The 17,394-nt window shown below is 41.3% G+C and overlaps 1 protein-coding gene across 1 annotated transcript; it reads left to right on the forward strand.

Moving 5' to 3' along the window:
• The first annotated feature begins 224 nt into the window (after positions 1–224).
• On the forward strand, positions 225–16,535 carry LOC130360507 (astacin-like metalloendopeptidase). The gene is made up of 12 exons (XM_056563008.1): positions 225–263; positions 660–836; positions 992–1,019; positions 2,385–2,438; positions 4,700–4,834; positions 6,130–6,247; positions 7,862–8,040; positions 8,189–8,270; positions 13,628–13,755; positions 13,863–13,975; positions 14,436–14,646; positions 16,413–16,535. The coding sequence occupies exons 2-12, from the start codon at positions 777–779 to the stop codon at positions 16,418–16,420; spliced, it is 1,116 nt and encodes a 371-aa protein (XP_056418983.1). The 5' UTR covers positions 225–263; positions 660–776; the 3' UTR covers positions 16,421–16,535.
• Positions 16,536–17,394: the final 859 nt, after the last annotated feature.

Raw genomic sequence — 17,394 nt, forward strand, 5'->3', positions numbered from 1 at the left:
TTTATTTCTTAATTTATTATTTATTTATTTATTGTTTATCTTTTATTTACTGTATTTTTTTATTTATTTATCTGCAGCCAGGTAACCAGCCATTTGGAGGTCTCTGGTTGCTATGGCTACCAATGTGATCTCATCGTGGGGTCTCATTGGAGAAAAGAGGGAGCTCCCTCTGTCACCACGATCGGCGCTGTGGTCACACTGACCGCAGCACTGACGAGGTTAACTGTAAGGATCGGAGCACAGCTCTGCTACTGACAGTTGCGGTGGGTCCCTGGTGATATGTGTGTCCCCAAACTACCCTTGAAACACATGAAACAGAAGAAGAAGACAAGAACACAATCAGAATTATTTTTACATTTCTTTTATCTTTTTTTTTTTTTGGGGGGGGGGATGTTGAAGTTTTATTTTTCCATGGTGACTATATTTGTATATTCGTTGTCACCAACAACTCTAGACACAGATAAACCAGCAAAATAGAAGTTGATGACTTCGACACAACGAGAATTTTTTATTTTTTATTTCTCCATATAGCATTAGTCAGCACCTCCACTTTTATTGTGTTCTGATATACATTCATGGTGCTGCCCTGACAGGTCACTTGGAGTTTTCCAGGATTCACAGGCCTGACTGGAAATACATGTTTTTGTTCCCTTTGTTAGGTTGCTAAGAGGTCATGTCCCTGTGGTAACTGGTTGGTCCTGTCCTCTGGAGGACTTATATACTGCACAGCTTCCATTGTAGATTTTAGACCAGCTGGGACCTACAAGGATAAGACCATGGGGTGGATGAGGTTGGCGCTCTTGCTGTGTATAGCTGGCGAGGCTCGAACAGGACCGGTAAGTCAGAATTCACACATCTGTTTCTTATCATTATGACTTTAAAGAGCTAGAACGTATGAATTGCTTGTACATAGCCCATTCTTATACAAGGGTCCATGATGGGACTGTCCTCAGCTTTCTTCTTAGACCTAATAGTCAATTATTTCTTACAGGTGCCTGGAGCTCAACAGCTAAGCAAGGGTGAGTCCTCGCTATTTTCATATTTCAGTATATATATATATATATATATATATATATATAGATAGATAGATAGATAGATAGAATAAGTGACTGTCTCACCTACTGTATACTGGACCGTCTTACCTACTATATACGTGACCATCTCATCTACTGTATATTGGACCGTCTCATCTACTGTATATTGGACTGTCTCATCTACTGTATATTGGATCATCTCATCTACTGTATATTGGACCGTCTCATCTACTGTATATTGGACCGTCTCCTCTACTGTATATGTGACGGTCTCATCTACTGTATATTGGACCGTCTCATCTACTGTATATTGGACCATCTCATCTACTGTATATGTGACGGTCTCATTTACTGTATATTGGATCGTCTCATCTACTGTATATGTGACGGTCTCATCTACTGTATATTGGACCGTCTCCTCTACTGTATATTGGACGGTCTCATCTACTGTATATGTGACGGTGTCATTTACTGTATATTGGACCGTCTCATCTACTGTATGTGTGACAGTCTCATCTACTGTATATTGGACCGTCTCATCTACTGTATATGTGACGGTGTCATTTACTGTATAATGGACCGTCTCATCTACTGTATATGTGACGGTCTCATCTACTGTATATTGGACCGTCTCCTCTACTGTATATTGGACGGTCTCATCTACTGTATATGTGACGGTGTCATTTACTGTATATTGGACCGTCTCATCTACTGTATGTGTGACAGTCTCATCTACTGTATATTGGACCGTCTCATCTACTGTATATGTGACGGTGTCATTTACTGTATAATGGACCGTCTCATCTACAGTATATGTGACGGTCTCATCTACTGTATATTGGACCGTCTCATCTACTGTATATGTGACGGTGTCATCTACTGTATATTGGACCGTCTCATCTACTGTATATGTATGTGACCAACAACATTTGTATTTACATTGATAAACAAACATAAAATTATAATTTTTAATCAAACTTTCATTATTTATCCATATGGAAAAACCCCTTATCTTGAATTTTTTTTTTGGGGGGGGGGGGGGGGGGTCTTTGTACTGATGGCTCCTTGACCTCACACATTCTAGGCTATTTACATGCAGTATTGTTCCTGTAAAACGATTGTGATAGATTGTAAAATTATAGTGATATTTTTTTACGACCCTTTTTTTTTCCTTATTTAGCGGGCACATTTGGCTTATGTTAATTTTTATTTATTGCTTTTAATTTTAGGTAAACTTTTTTTATAAATTAAAAAATATCTATGGACACATTTTTGTTATTAAAATATGCTTTAAAATACACTATGTAAACATGGCTTTACTGTATATTCATATATATCTTGTCTCTACAGATAACAACTTCCCCTTTATATATGAATACATCGAGGAAGCTAACAAAGACAAAGGTAAAGCTTTTAATAACCCCTTAAGGACATTTTGACCTTAAGGACCAGAACAATTTTTATTTTTGCACTTTCCTTTTTTTTCCTCCTCACCTTTTAAAAATCATAACCCTTTCAAATTTGCACCTACAGACCCATATAAGGACTTGTTTTTGCATCACCAATTGTACTTTGTAATAACATGAATCATTTAATAACAAAATCTACCGCAAAACCCCAAAAATATATTTGTGGGGTAAAATTGAAAAAATAAAAAAAAAACACCATTTTGTAACTTTTTAGGGCTTCTGTTTTACACAATGCAATTTTTGGTAAGAATGACACCTTACCTTTATTATGTAGGTCCATACGGTTACAAGAATACCTAATTTATGGAGGTTTTATTTTGTTTTACTACTTAAAAAAAAATTATAACTACATGCACCAAAATTAGTATGTTTAAAATTGTCTTCTTCTGACCCCTATAACTTTTTTATTTTTCTGCATACAGGGCGGTATGAGGGCTCCTTTTTTTCCCGCCGTGGTCTGTAGTTTCTATCGGTACAGTTTTTATTTTGATGGGAATTTTGATAGCTTTTTATGGTATATGAAGGGATCAAAAATGCACAATTTTGGACTTAGGTCATTTTTTACGTGTACACCACGTGTGCAGTTTAACTAACCTTATATTTTATTAGTTTGTACATTTACGCACGCGGCGGTACTACATATGGTTATTTTTATTTTTGATTAAATTTTTTGATTAAAAAAATGGGAAAAGGGGAGTGATTCAAACTTTACAAGGGAAGGGGTTAATTCGCTTTTTTTTTTTTTTGTCCCCATAAGTGGGCTACAACATGGAATTTTCTAATTGCATATAATTGATCAGTGTTATCGGTGCTCTGCTGCTCCAGCCTGCATGGCTAGGTGGGAGCAGCAGAAGACCGATCGGGCGGCGAGAAGGCAAGTGAGGGCCCTCCCGGGGACATTGTCACAGATGTCCTGATCAGCTCCACAGAGTTTTGATTGCAGTGTCTAAAGGGTTAATGCCAGGCATTAACTGTGGGTCCTGGCTGCTCATAGTAGCCGGGACCCACCAGGTTTAAAGCGTTCTTCGCTCATGAGAACGGTTTAAACCCCGGTAACGCTACCAGGGCATACAGGTATTCCCTCGGTCCTTAAGTAACAGGACGCAAGGGCGTACCTGTACGCCCTTTGTCCTGGATGGGTTAAGAGTCTGAAAAGTGTTGATTTCTGCTCATGTGATTACAGAGGGGAGTTTAAGTACTTTTCGTGCTCCTGAAATATACAGCTAATGTCTGCTATTGCACTCAAATTCCAGCAGAAAAGCAAACTTTGCTTTTTTCACAGTTTTGCCAAATTCCAGCAGAATTTTGGCGGAATTTGTACTTTTAAAACACAGATGCCGTTCGAATTCAGAGCCCCACTAACTTCAGAACTGGGGTTCTGAATTGAATTCAGTATGTCTGCCGTGGAAATTCCGCTGTGTGAATGGGACAGAAAATTCCCCAATAAGGTCGATGTGCAGTGAATTTTTTTGAATTTTCTGGCAAAAATTTTCCACTGAAAGTCCGCCATGTGAACAGAGCCTTAGGTTATGTTCATACAGTGGAATATGCACACGGAAAATCTGTGCAGACATTCCATGTACAGCGGAGCGCAAGTCATGCCGTTGTGAGGTGAGATTTCCGAACCCATGCAGAAACCAAACCGCTCCTGCATGGGTTCGGAAATCTCACCTCACACCGGCGCCAGGACCCCTTGAAAAAATGTCCTCTCATAGACTGGAATGAATTTCCTTGCAGAATCCGGTTGCCGGAATGAGCATTTCTGTGGCAGATTATTCTGCCGTGTGAACGAGGCCGTATTCAGAAACCTCCCCAATCAGGCTGAGCTGTGGCTGATCATAGATTTCCCTGCAGTGGCCTCTAGAGATCAAGTGTAGTATTACATTCCTGTCAATCATATAAAAGCATGGACATACCGGTCCTGTCCTCCAGAGGGAAAGATGATCTTTTGTTACCATCTATACCAGTGTTTGCCTCTAGCTGTTTCAAAACTACAACTCCCAGCATGCCCGGACAATCTGAGCCACACTGGTTGGTAAACATTGATCTATACTTTCTGGCTCATATAGAATGATCCCATATGGCTGTAAAGAAGCTGTAGCAGGTTTCTAATCTATCGCAAAAACTTTCTTTAAAATGCATTGAAGGGAATTATTATTATTATCAACAATAAAGACAATGTTTTTATCTTCTTAGCTATTCCTGTATTGCTAAAGGACGGGGATATTGCCGTAGATTTGTACCGTAATGGCAGGATTTGTAGAAGATGCCAGTGGAGCAAGAACAAGAATGGGACAACCCAAATACCCTACGTCATAGATCCTCGCTACTGTAAGTGTCTCCTTTGTATTGTCATTGGGTTTTTCCAGGATACCCTGATCAGACCTTTTTATAGTTTCTGGATAGGCCCTTCCATTCCCAAGATATGAGGATTTATAGATGGGCGTTAACTTAATTTAAATAATAGGAGGTGTCTATCAGGTGTTAGGTACAGTAGGTATAGTCGGGTACAGTATGTATGTTGTACACTGAGGGACATATATGCCTAATATACACCCCCTGACTGTATAATCCGGCCCATCTCCTGATGGCTGCCGTCCATTTACACCGGCTATGTCTAATGAACAGTGAGGGACCCAGCACTAAGGGGGAGGTTTATCAAAACCTGTCCAGAGGAAAAGTTGCCCATAGCAACCAATCCTTTCTCTTCCTTCATTTTTAACAAGGCCTCTGCAAAATGAAAGAAGCAATCGGATTGGTTGCTATAGACAACTGGGTAACTTTTCCTTTGCACAGGTTTTAATATATCTCCCCTTAAGACCCTGACCGATCTGAACTTTTGAAGTGTTTGTGAGACACTTGAACAGTTAAATAAATAAGAGTAACGCCGTAACTAATACTTTTTGAAACTCCAGTGATGTCACTTTTCATATCTGGAGAGAATCATTGGAGGCAGAAATGCATGGACCTCCCTCCTATCCTCGTCCTGAACTCCCTCCAAAGTAGCAGTATGGCGGACAACTCTGGAGGAGAGGAAGGGTCACTACAGAGCCTCACTACTCAGCCCAGGGAAGTCCTGATGATGTCACTGTCCATATATAGTATCCGCCCATGTATGGACCATTACTTCATCAGGGCTTCCCCGGAAAAGCCAGGTATTTTGGCTCATTTCTGTACTTTCCATGGTATTGATGACCCCCGATCTGGAGGAAGCCGAGGAAAGAAGCCCTTCACTTCTAGGGGCCCACAAGGTATTCCACTGCATGCACATACAATGGGTACACTGCAGCATTCTATCAGAGGTATATGTCTAGAATCCTCCCAACATATACCACCGAAGGAATGGTATAAACCCAGGGTAAATCCTGCCAAACTGTACCTCAACCACATTCAAGTCAATGGGAATGAGCTGCCATACCAGAATCAATCACAAATGTACTTTACGTATGGCACTGTGCCAGGGTGAGCAACAATGAAGACGTAATGCTCGATCAGGGTAGACCACCATTATCAAATCTCTGAAAAACACCTTTAATAATTTTATTATTAGTTGTTGGAATAGTATTATTACTTTATTACTACTTCTGTTCTTCTGCTACTAGTATTTTACTTCTTTCCCTCTTCAGCTCGATCAGATACATCTCTGATCAATGAGGCCTTGAAGGAATTTGAGGTGATGACCTGTGTGCAGTTTGTGCAGCGGAGCTCGGAATCAGACTATCTCTATATACAGTCTGGATCTGGGTAAGTGCTCCTATTTACCTAAAGGGATTGTCTTAAAGGGGTACTCCCGTGGAAAACTTTTTCTTTTTTTTAAATCAACTGGTGCCAGAAAGTTAAACAGATTTGTAAATCACTTCTGTTAAAATTTTAGGAACTGTCCAGACTGTTTGCTATGGAAATTTTCTCCTGTTCTGGACAGTTCCTAAAATGGACAGCAGAGGTCAGCAGAGATCACTGTGGTCATGACATCAGAGGAAATGCATTTCTTCTTTGGATTTCTCTTTAGTATACAGCCCCTAAAAAGTACTGAAAGGATTAAGATTTTTTTTATAGATGTGATTAACAAATCTGTTTAACTTTCTGGCACCAGTTGATTTAAAAAAAAAAAAAAGTTTTCCATGGGAGTACCCCTTTAAATTCATATGAACCTCTTGTCTCTTGACTGTGTCTGGTATTGCAGCTTATTACTTTTATAGGGGTTGTGTGGCAAGGCTGCCTGCTTAAAGGGGTACCCCGCTGGAAATCATCTTATCCCTTATCCAAAGGATAGGGGATAAGATGTCTGATCACGAGTTTCCTGCCGATGGGACAAAAGCGCCCAATCCCCCCCTCCCCCCCCCCCCCCCCCCGTCGTTATCTCTGGGCCAGCAGCGGTGGCGTTCGGAACACAGAAGCTTACAGCTCCCGTGTTTGTGACGTCATGCCATGCTATGGCCCCTCGATTCATGCCTATGGGAGGGGGCATGACAGCTAGTACACAGACATTAATGGAGGGGGCATGGTGGCTGTGCACTAGATGACTGGGGTGCCGCAGCAGAGATCGCAGAGGTCCCTAGCGGCGGGATCCCCGCGATTAGACATCTTATCCCCTATCTTTTGGATAGAGGATAACAAAAAAAAAAGCTATACTTACCTCCTTCCATCCCCCGTAGCCTCTGGTATTGCTGCTCTCGGTCTCCGTTGCTTCCTACTTCCTGGTGCTGGTGCCCAAAACATCAGAGCTAAACCAACCACTTGCCGAGAAGGGCGAGTTGATATCGAAGCTGCCAGTGAGTGACAATGTATTCCACCAACCTCAGCATCTGGTCTTGGGTGATCCTGAAGCAAGGGCCAAATTAGTTGTTTGTTTTTCTAAATATTGTCATTAAAAAATAAAATAAAAATTCACCGAACAACCTCTTTAAAGACCTACGATTGTAGGTATGGCCTCTGGAGAAATTGCACTATTTTTCCAAATAAAAAGGAATAAACAAAAAGCAGTTGTCAATGTTTCGTTTGGGGGCTGTTTTGTGGGTTGACTACCCAGTGACGTGTCAGAAGAACATTATTATTATTATTTTTATTTGCTCCATTCTGAGAGGTCTTGTCTTTTCCTTTTGAAGTGTTTTTTGTTATATAATTTTTTTGGTACATCAAAATGCACAAAAACATTTATTCCCGCATCGTTTTTTAAAATTTATTTTATGGGTATAATGATGGAAGGTTCATTCCCAACTCATAATGTTCGGATTTGCCACCACTTTATGATTAGTGAGCTTCCAAGAGGAGTCAGATCTTCCAAAAGAAAAGTTTAATTTCGAAGATAGTTATATGAAATACACCTAATAGCTCCTCCTCTTTGCACCTCATTCGTAGTTGCTGGTCTTACATTGGAAAAATTTTTGGCAAACAAACAGTAAGCCTGGAGAGCCCAAAATGTATGGTGTACGGAGTCATACAACACGAAGCTATGCACAATATTGGTTTCTTCCATGAACACAGCAGAACTGACCGGGATGACTACGTGGACATCTTATGGGACAACATCGAACCAGGTAATACGTTTAACAACTAGGGCTAAAACAAAAACGTGTTTGATGAGTTTTGCGCTGCGTGCACATATTTTAACCATTCATTGGAGAACCCGATAAATTCCTAAATACAGTTGTGGTAATATGGAATAACATTGATCCCATCTTCTAGATGCCACAAGCAATTTTGACATTAATGACGGAAACACCTTGGACCTTCCTTACGATTATACCTCATTGATGCATTACCCCATGTAAGTCCACATATATTATTGTATTCATACCTCATTCAATTTATAGGGATGTCCCGATACCGGTATCGGGACTGATACTTGACATCTGCATGAGATACCTACCCACCGGCAAATATCAGGGATGAGTACTGTACTATGCAGCGCGCATCATAAATGGGACCTGTGGCTAATGGCGAACTTCATCAATCACGGTGATGTCTGGCATTAACCCTTTAAACGCTGCGATCAAATGATCTCGGCATCTAAAAGTCCTGAAATAACTGCCGGTTAGCTCAGGGATGCTGATTGGGATAATTACGGTGAAATTGTGATGTCCCCATCAACTGAGAGGATGGCCGGAGGTCCCTTACCATGCTCCGTGCTGTCTGATCATTGCTGTATACTGCAGCCAGCCATGGAAGGCAGTAGTAAAGGAGCGCCAATAACACTGATCAATGTTATGCTGTGGCGGTGGAATTGTCCGCCGCTGAAATTCCTCAGTGTGAACGGGTCTCGCAGAAGACTCATTCACACTGATGTTAATGTTCACTGCGCAGTGTGTGAGCGTGCCCTATTAGTCCCCAATAGGAACTAAGAAATATTGAAAAACAATGAAAAATAATAATAATAGTTAATTACAATTTGAATCACCCCCCCCCCCCATTTTTTTTTAAAGGGGTAGTCCAGTGGTGAAAAACTTATCCCCTATCCTAAGGATAGGGGATAAGTTTGAGATCGCGGGGGGTCCGACCGCTGGGGCCCCCTGCGATCTCTCTGTACGGGGGCCAGGCTCTCCAGCCAGATAGCGGGTGTCGACCCCCGCACGAAGCTGCGGCCGACACGCCCCCTCAATACATCTCTATGGCAGAGCCGGAGATTGTTGAAGGCAGCGCTCCGGCTCTGCCATAGAGTTGTATTGAGGGGGCGTGTCGGCCGCCGCTTCGTGCGGAGGTCGACACGCCCCCTTCCCGCGGGCTGTCGGGGCTCCGTACAGGAGATCGCAGGAGGCCCCAGCGATCGGACCCCCCGCGATCTCAAACTTATCCCCTATCCTTAAGATAGGGGATAAGTTGTTCACCACTGGACTACTCCTTTAAGTTTAAATAAAAACAAATTTGTTTTGTTCTTTTTTAATATAAAAAAGGCCTTCCTCTAATAAAAACTAACCCTCTTTTTTTCCATAAAAATAAAACATTTAAAATTAAAAAACAACCCTGTCACATAACATTTAAAAATATTATCAGTAATTGCACCAGGACGCATTTTATGTCCTGTACATGACGCAAGCACCGGAGTGGTGCTCGCATCATGCACGGTAGGTTCCGGCCACTATCAGCAGCCAGGGACCCGCTTTTGATGGCAGACATCAGCTAACGCGCTGATGTCCGCAATTAAACCCTCAGATGCAGTGATCAATACAGATCATGGCATCTGCGGTAATGTGGTCCTCTTAGGATGATCGGATCGCCTGAGGCGCTGCTGCAGGGACCCAATCATCCAACATGGCGGCCAAAGGTGCCCTTACCTGCTCCGGCCATCATCCCGTTGTCTTCTACTCTGGTTTGACATCGAGCAGACCAGAGCAGAAGATCGCCGATAATACTGATCAGTGCTATGCCTATGTTTAAAGAAAAACACAGAAAAAAGGGACATAATCACACACAAAAAATAATAATAATAATAATAATACACAGAAAACAGGCCACTTAGTGGTTACTGGTACAAGGGCAAGTTAGACACCTATTCCCATTATGATGCAGATCAGCCACAATGCTATATAAGGAGAGGTCGCCTATTAGTGATGCCCATACCATTCGATCAGACACCCCGGGCTCCCCAGGCCACATCACAAAAAAAAACAAATATATATATATATATATATATACACACACTCATATGATAAACATGAGGTATTGGTTAATATTTTGGCTAAAATACGCAAGCTTGAAACCCACATCAAGGGTCCTTAGTCTCTTGCGAGTCCCTACACTAAGATTATATATAAAAAAAAGAGGGACATAAATGACTAAAAAAATCACAGAAAAAAGGCCACTTACTAATCACTGACACAAGGCAGGCTATTCCCACTATGAAGCAAATCAGCCACAATGCTATATAAGGGGAGGTCACACAGATGCAAAATACTGATAAACAACCATTCACACACCTACTATTCATGAGGTGGGTAGATGCTTAGTATTAGGCTAGAATTCCACTTGAGGTCTTGTTTTTTGGGAGTAGTAGTAGTACCTAAATAATGTTTAAAATAAAGAGAATAAAGTTTAAAAGAAGTAAAAATCACACACACTTTATAAAACACAATTAAAATAAATTTTTTATAAAAAGTTTCAAAAAATTTTTTGAAAAAAATATATTATCTTTACAATTACATGGCCCCTTTATAAATTTTTATTATTGCCGGCTACATTTTTATGTCACATAAATTGGTCCCTGATTGAAAATTATTTTTAATTTTCGTTTTTATGTGGAAACCTAGCCTAACGGTTGCACACAGATAAGGCAATATACAGGGTGCCAGTAACGCACTGGTATAGCACTGTTTAGTATCTGCAATCTATTGATTGCTATAAATATTCCCCTATGGGGACATAAAAAAGTGTAATTAAAAAGTAATAAAAATTTAAATGGCCACTTTTTCTCATTTTATCCCCAAAAAATTCAGAAATTTCAAAATATAATGTTTATGATCCCGTGCAGTGAACAGAGTAAACGTAAGAAGAAGAAAAAGTCCAAAATTGCTTCCTTTTTGTCACATGCCATTCCAAATTTTTGTTATAAAGAGCGATTAAAAAGTTATATTCAAAAGTGGTACCGATAAAAATTACAGATCAAAATTCAATATATGATTGCTCATACAGCCCCGTATACGGAAAAATAAGAAAGTTATAGGTGGTTAAAATAGGGTGATTTTAACCCCTTAAGGACGGGGGTTTTTCCGTTTTTGCACTTTCGTTTTTTGCTCCTTGCCCTTAAAAAATCATAACTCTTTCAATTTTGCACCTAAAAATCCATATGATGGCTTATTTTTTGCACCACCAATTCTACTTTGTAATGACATCAGTCATTTTGCCCAAAAATCTACGGTGAAACGGAAAAAAAATCATTGTGCGACAAAATTGAAAAAAAAAAAACGCTGTTTTGTAACTTTTGGGGGCTTCCGTTTCTACTTAGTACATTTTTAGGTAAAAATGACACCTTACCTTTATTCTGTAGGTCCATACGATTACAATGATCCCCTACTTATATAGGTTTGATTTTGTCGTACTTCTGGAAAAAATCATAACTACATGCAGGAAAATTAATAAGTTTAAAATTGTCATCTTCTGACCCCTATAACTTTTTTATTTTTCCGTGTATGGGGCGGTATGAGGGCTCATTTTTTGTGCAGTGATCTGAAGATTTTAACGGTACCATTTTTGCATTGATAGGACATATTGACTTTGGCATTTTTTTGCACGTACGCCTTTGACCGTGTGGTTTAATTAACGATATATTTTTATAATTCGGACATTTCCGCACGCGGTGATACCAAATATGTTTATTTTTATTTACACTGTGTTTTTTTAATAGGAAAAGGGGGGTGATTAAAACTTTTAAGAGGGGAGGGGTTAAATGACCTTTATTCACTTTTTTTCCTCACTTTTTTTTGCAGTGTTATAGGTCCCATAGGGACCTATAACACTGCACACACTGATCATTGTTATCCCATAGGGACCTATAACACTGCACACACTGATCATTGTTATCCCATAGGGACCTATAACACTGCACACACTGATCTTTTACATTGATCACTGGTTTCTCATTGGAAACCAGTGATCGATGATTCTGCCGCTTGACTGCTCATGTCTGGATCTCAGGCACTGAGCAGTCATTTGGCGATCGGACAGCGAGGAGGCAGGTAGGGACCCTCCGGCTGTCCTGCAAGCTGTTCGGGATGCCGCGATTTCGCTGCGGCTATCCCGAACAGCCCACTGAGCTAACCGGCAGTTTTTACTTTCACTTTTAGCCACGTGGCTCAGCTTTGAGCGCGCGGCTAAAGGGTTAATAGCGCACGGCACCGCGATCAGTGCCACGCGCTATTAGCGGCCGGGTCCCACCTTCACTATGACGCCGGGCCCGCCGTGATATAATGCGGGGTCACCGTGGGACCCCGGATTATATCACGGGAGCGGGACCAAGGACGTACTCATACGTCCTTAGTCCTTAAGGGGTTAAACATTCAAAAAAAAATTTCAAGCAGTACAATAATAGAAAACTATGTAACCATGGGATTCATTTTAATTGTATTGACCCGCAAAATAAAGAAAACATGTCATTTTTACCGTAAAGTGTACAGCGTGTAAACGAAACCTACCAAAATGAGCAAAGTTGTGGTTTTCTTTTTAATTTCCATACATAAATAACAATTTTTTTTGTTGCGCCAGCCATACATTTTATAGTAAAATTTGTGACGTCATTACAAAGAAAGATTGGTGACGCAAAAAACAAGTCCTCCTATGGGTCTGTGGATGGAAATAAAAGAGTTATGATTTTTAGAAGGTGAGGAAGAAAAATGAAAATGCAAAAATAAAAATTGGCCTGGTCCTTTAAGGGGGTATTCCGCCCCAAGACATCTTATCCCCTATCCAAAGGATCTTGGCTGCGGCACCCCAGACATCTTGATGACTGGCAATTCGGAGCAGTAGCTCATAACATCACAGCCATGCCCCCTCAATGCAAGTCTTTGGGAGGGGGCATGATGGCCATCACGCCCCCTCCCATACACTTTCATTGAGGGGGCGTGGGTGTGACGCAACAAGTGGGGCGCGGCCGCGACGTCATGAGCCTCCGGCGCTGCACCCGACACTCTAAAGGAATGCCAGGTTCAGCAGGGAGATCGCGGTGGTCCCCAGCAGTAGGACCCCCGTGATCAGACATCTTGTCCCCTATGCTTTAGATAGGGGATAAGATGTTTAGGGGTGGAGTACTCAGTACCCCTTTAAGGGGTTAAAGGGGTTATCCAGAATAGAAAAACAGAGCTAATTTATTTCAAAAACAGCTCCACGTCTGTCCCCAGTTTGTGTGTAGTATTACAACTTGGCTCCACTCACTTCAATGGAACTGAGCTGCAGAACCACACCCAACCTGGAGACAGACGGGGACTGGTTTTTGAAAGAAATTAGCACTGTTTTTCCATTCCTGGATAACCCCTTTAAGATGTCTAGCCCCTACTGCGGGTCAAGTTTTCTTCATAATATTTTTTTTCCATAGGAATAGAGGTGTAGGTAGGCAAATACTGAATTTTTTGTACCAACCTATACAAGTCTACAGTTTCATTAATATGGTACTCACTTTGTAATTTATTCTCTCTATAGGTATACTTATTCCATCCGCCCCAATTTACCTACTTTAGTCCCGAAGCCTGACCCTATAATACCTATTGGACAGAGAACAGGGATGAGTAATCTGGATGTGATGAAAATAAACGCCTACTATAATTGCAGTAAATTCTTTTCGTTACCTTATCTAGTCTCTGATATCCTAAAAATTTTATTTCATGAATTCTATGCTGCTCACTAACAATGTTCTTTTATATAACCACAAATAAAGACCTTTGTAGGAAGAAATTAATGGAGACCTCAGGCTCTTTCTCCGGGAACAGTTTATTTGCAAAACAATATGATGGAAACTGCCTCTGGCTTATCCAAGTCCCGAAAGGAAAGGTAAAATCCTTGAAAACAAATTAAATCAACTAATATACAAAACAGATTTAGTGAAAGTTTTTGTAGCTTGGTCTTTATAGGGTACTCTGCCCCTAGACATCTGCGGCACCCCAGATATCCACCCCAGTGTGAACTTCGCTCCATGCCAGGTGACTGGCGGTGCGGGGCAGAGGCTCTTGACGTCACGGTCACGCCCCGCTCATGACATCAGGGTCAGGCCCCCTCAATGCAAGTCTATGGGAGGAGACCGTCACGCCCCTTCCCATAGACTTGCATTGAGGGGGTGTGGCCATGACATCACTGCACCCGACGCTGTAAACGAACGTCGGGTGCAGCAGGGAGATCGCGGAAGTCCCCAGCGGTGGGACCCCCACGATCAGAGATCTTATCCCCTATCCCTATAAGATGTCTAGGGGCCTGATACCCCTTTAACTAATGGCCACCTTCTTTTTTTTTTCAGATTTTATTGCAGGTTTACTATCTTAAGATCTTTTCTACTGATTATATTAAAGTCTATGATGGTGTCACCAATTCATCACCCGTTCTGTTGGATAAGACCTTTGGATCTAAACTAATCCTACCTCTGGTTTCTTCTGGACGTAACATGCTGGTAGAGTTTGTGACCAAAGGCAATTCCATTCTCAGTGAATTTGATGCAACCTATGTAACAGGTAAGTGGTTGGCATTGGTCCAAAACAATTATCCAATGGGAAAAGAAAGGATCGATCGTAACACATGTCCTGATTCCTAGTGAATATGTATGCTCGGCTCGACCAATCCCATTCTTGAGCCACTCTATGTGCCACTTCACCAACTCATGTTATTTCTGTGCATGAGGGAGATAAGTGGTGGCCGAACATGCCCCATAGACATTAGATCGGATACACTGATGAAAACCTAATGTTCAGGGTCAACTTTACTCTTCTTTATTTGCCACAGGTCACCTATCTGTAGGGCAGGCCCAGTTGGTGTCTGGAAGTTGCCCATGTTGGTCTCACCATTTTACTGAGAGAGGGGAAAGGAAAAAACTATTTACTAGTCAGTCAAACTCAGAAAATAGGCAAATATTATGTTTGATGGGGAGAACATTATCTATGATGGGGAGAATGTCATCTGTGATGTGGGAGAACAGTATCTGTGATGGGGGAGACAATTTCCTATCATGATGGAGACCATTTTCTGTGATGGGGGAGAGAACATTATTTGTGATTGGGGAGAGAACATTATCTGTGATTGGGGAGAGAACATTATCTGCGATGGGTGGCATCATTAAAGGGGTACTCTGGTGGAAAACTTTTTTTTTTTTAAATCAACTGGTGCCGGAAAGTTAAACGGATTTGTAAATTACTTCTATAAAAAATTTTTTAATCCTTCCAGTACTTATTAGTTGCTGAATACTCCAGAAGAAATTATTTTCTTTTTGGAACACAGAGCTCTCTGCTGACATCACGAGCACAGTGCTCTCTGCTGACATCTCTGTCCATTTCAGGAACTGTCCAGAGTAGGAGAAAATCCCCATAGCAAACATATGCTACTCTGGATAGTTCCTAAAATGGACAGAGATGTCAGCAGAGAGCACTGTGCTCATGATTCAGCAGAGAGCACTGTGTTCCAAAAAGAAAATAATTTCCTCTGTAGTATTCAGCAGCTAATTAGTACTGGAAGGATTAAGATTTTTTAATAGAAGTAATTTACAAATCTGTTTAACTTTCTGGCACCAGTTGATTAAAAAAAAAAAAAGTTTTCCACCAGAGTACCCCTTTAATAGGAAACAGAGAGATAAATGTTATAAAGATTACCATAGTTTTTTTTTAGACACATTTAACCTCTTAATTGTCAATGAAGGTCTGAGAGGCCAGAAACATCATCTACTGTAATACCAACAAGATGGAGCCACACCCAAACTGCAGCGCCCCTAGAGACAGAAATGCATATTACTCTTTTAAGCATTTGAATTGTATTCCAGGATTTGCTTGTCTTCAGATAAGACTGTAGAACTTACCAAGATTTTTAGATATCTTTAATGAAGGTCTAAATGCTATATAGTATTATTTATCATTCTAAAAGAACATATTCCATTCTCCGTATTTCTCAATTTTTCTGAAAAATTTACACAAGAAATGGTTTTGGAAAAAAAGGGGAAAAACTCAGTTTTATGTGTTTTTTTCCATGCCTTCCTTGTAGACATGCACATGTTCTATATGAACGGATAGTGGTTCCCTATGATCATTTTCTCTAGTCGGCCCATAGAGCCCCAATCCAACATTGGGTCCACCATAATTATAGGCCTGTCTGTAAATCCCACCAGAACTCTATGGCCAAATAAATCTATAATCAGGCAGGTAGAATTCTATCCAAAAGCCATAATGACAAAAAGCAAAAACCTCCTTGTTGACTTTTAATCATTCATAATGTTTTTATTATTTATTTTCTTTAGTTTCTTGAGGACAAATGGAAGAAACCAGTGAGAGATGCCTGCAGATAATGGGAGGAAAAACACACCTGGAGAAGCTTGGTTGTAATTTTATTCCAAAAATACGAGTAATTTAAAGGGGTACTCCACTGCGTTCGGAACATTTTGTTCTGAATGCATAGTGAGGGCTGAGGGGTCGTGATGTTATGGCCACGCCCCCGGAATGCTAGTCTACAGGAGGGGGCGTGGCAGCCGCCATGCCCCCTCCCATAGACTTACATTGAGGGGGCGTGACCGTGATGTCACAAGGAGCGTGGCCGTGACGTCACGACCCCGCAGCCCACACCCAGCGTTCGGAACAAAATGTTCCATACGCTGGGGCAGTGGAGTACCCCTTTATCTCCAGGATTCCCTACCATCCAGGTGCTATTTATAATATTGTTGTCTTCTTATATTACAATGCTCTCAACAGCAGTGTTTTCCAATCAGGGTGCCTCCAGCTGATGCTAAACTACAACTCCCAGCATGCCGGAATAGCTTGTGATACTAAAATCTCAAACATTATTTGAATGCACTGCATGCCTCTTGTAACCATTTCTTTCCTTACATAGACTATCTATAGCTCCCCCATCAGATGGGATAATGGGGGAAAAGCCGACCAGTTGCCCATAGCAACCAATTTCCTTCTTTCATTTTTCAGAGGCCTTTTCAAAAATGAAAGAAGCGATCTGATTGGTTGCTATGGGCAACTGGTCAGCTTTTCCTCTGCACAGGTTTTAAAGGAGATGTCCGGTGTGGACTTTTTCTATTCCATCCTGCCCGGGCTGCAAAAAAAGACAAAACAAACTCTCACTTACCTTCCTACGTTCCCCCGGAGCTCCGCAACAGCTGATTGGTCTACTTCCTACTTCCCTTAGCCCGGTACGTCACACGGTGCTACAGCCTATCACGGGCCGCAATGATGTCCTACCTCGGCCGGTGATAGGCTGAAGCACCGTGTGACGTA

This window comes from Hyla sarda, chromosome 3 (assembly GCF_029499605.1).
Source record: "Hyla sarda isolate aHylSar1 chromosome 3, aHylSar1.hap1, whole genome shotgun sequence".
NCBI lineage: Eukaryota > Metazoa > Chordata > Amphibia > Anura > Hylidae > Hyla > Hyla sarda.

Bases quoted from the DNA above. Each gene is read 5' to 3' on its own strand.
- LOC130360507 (XM_056563008.1), top strand. From the start codon at position 777: ATGGGGTGGATGAGGTTGGCGCTCTTGCTGTGTATAGCTGGCGAGGCT. The intron at 837-991 runs GTAAGTCAGAAT...TATTTCTTACAG, and splicing joins GCGAGGCTCGAACAGGACCG to GTGCCTGGAGCTCAACAGCT. The intron at 8,041-8,188 runs GTAATACGTTTA...CCCATCTTCTAG, and splicing joins ATGGGACAACATCGAACCAG to ATGCCACAAGCAATTTTGAC.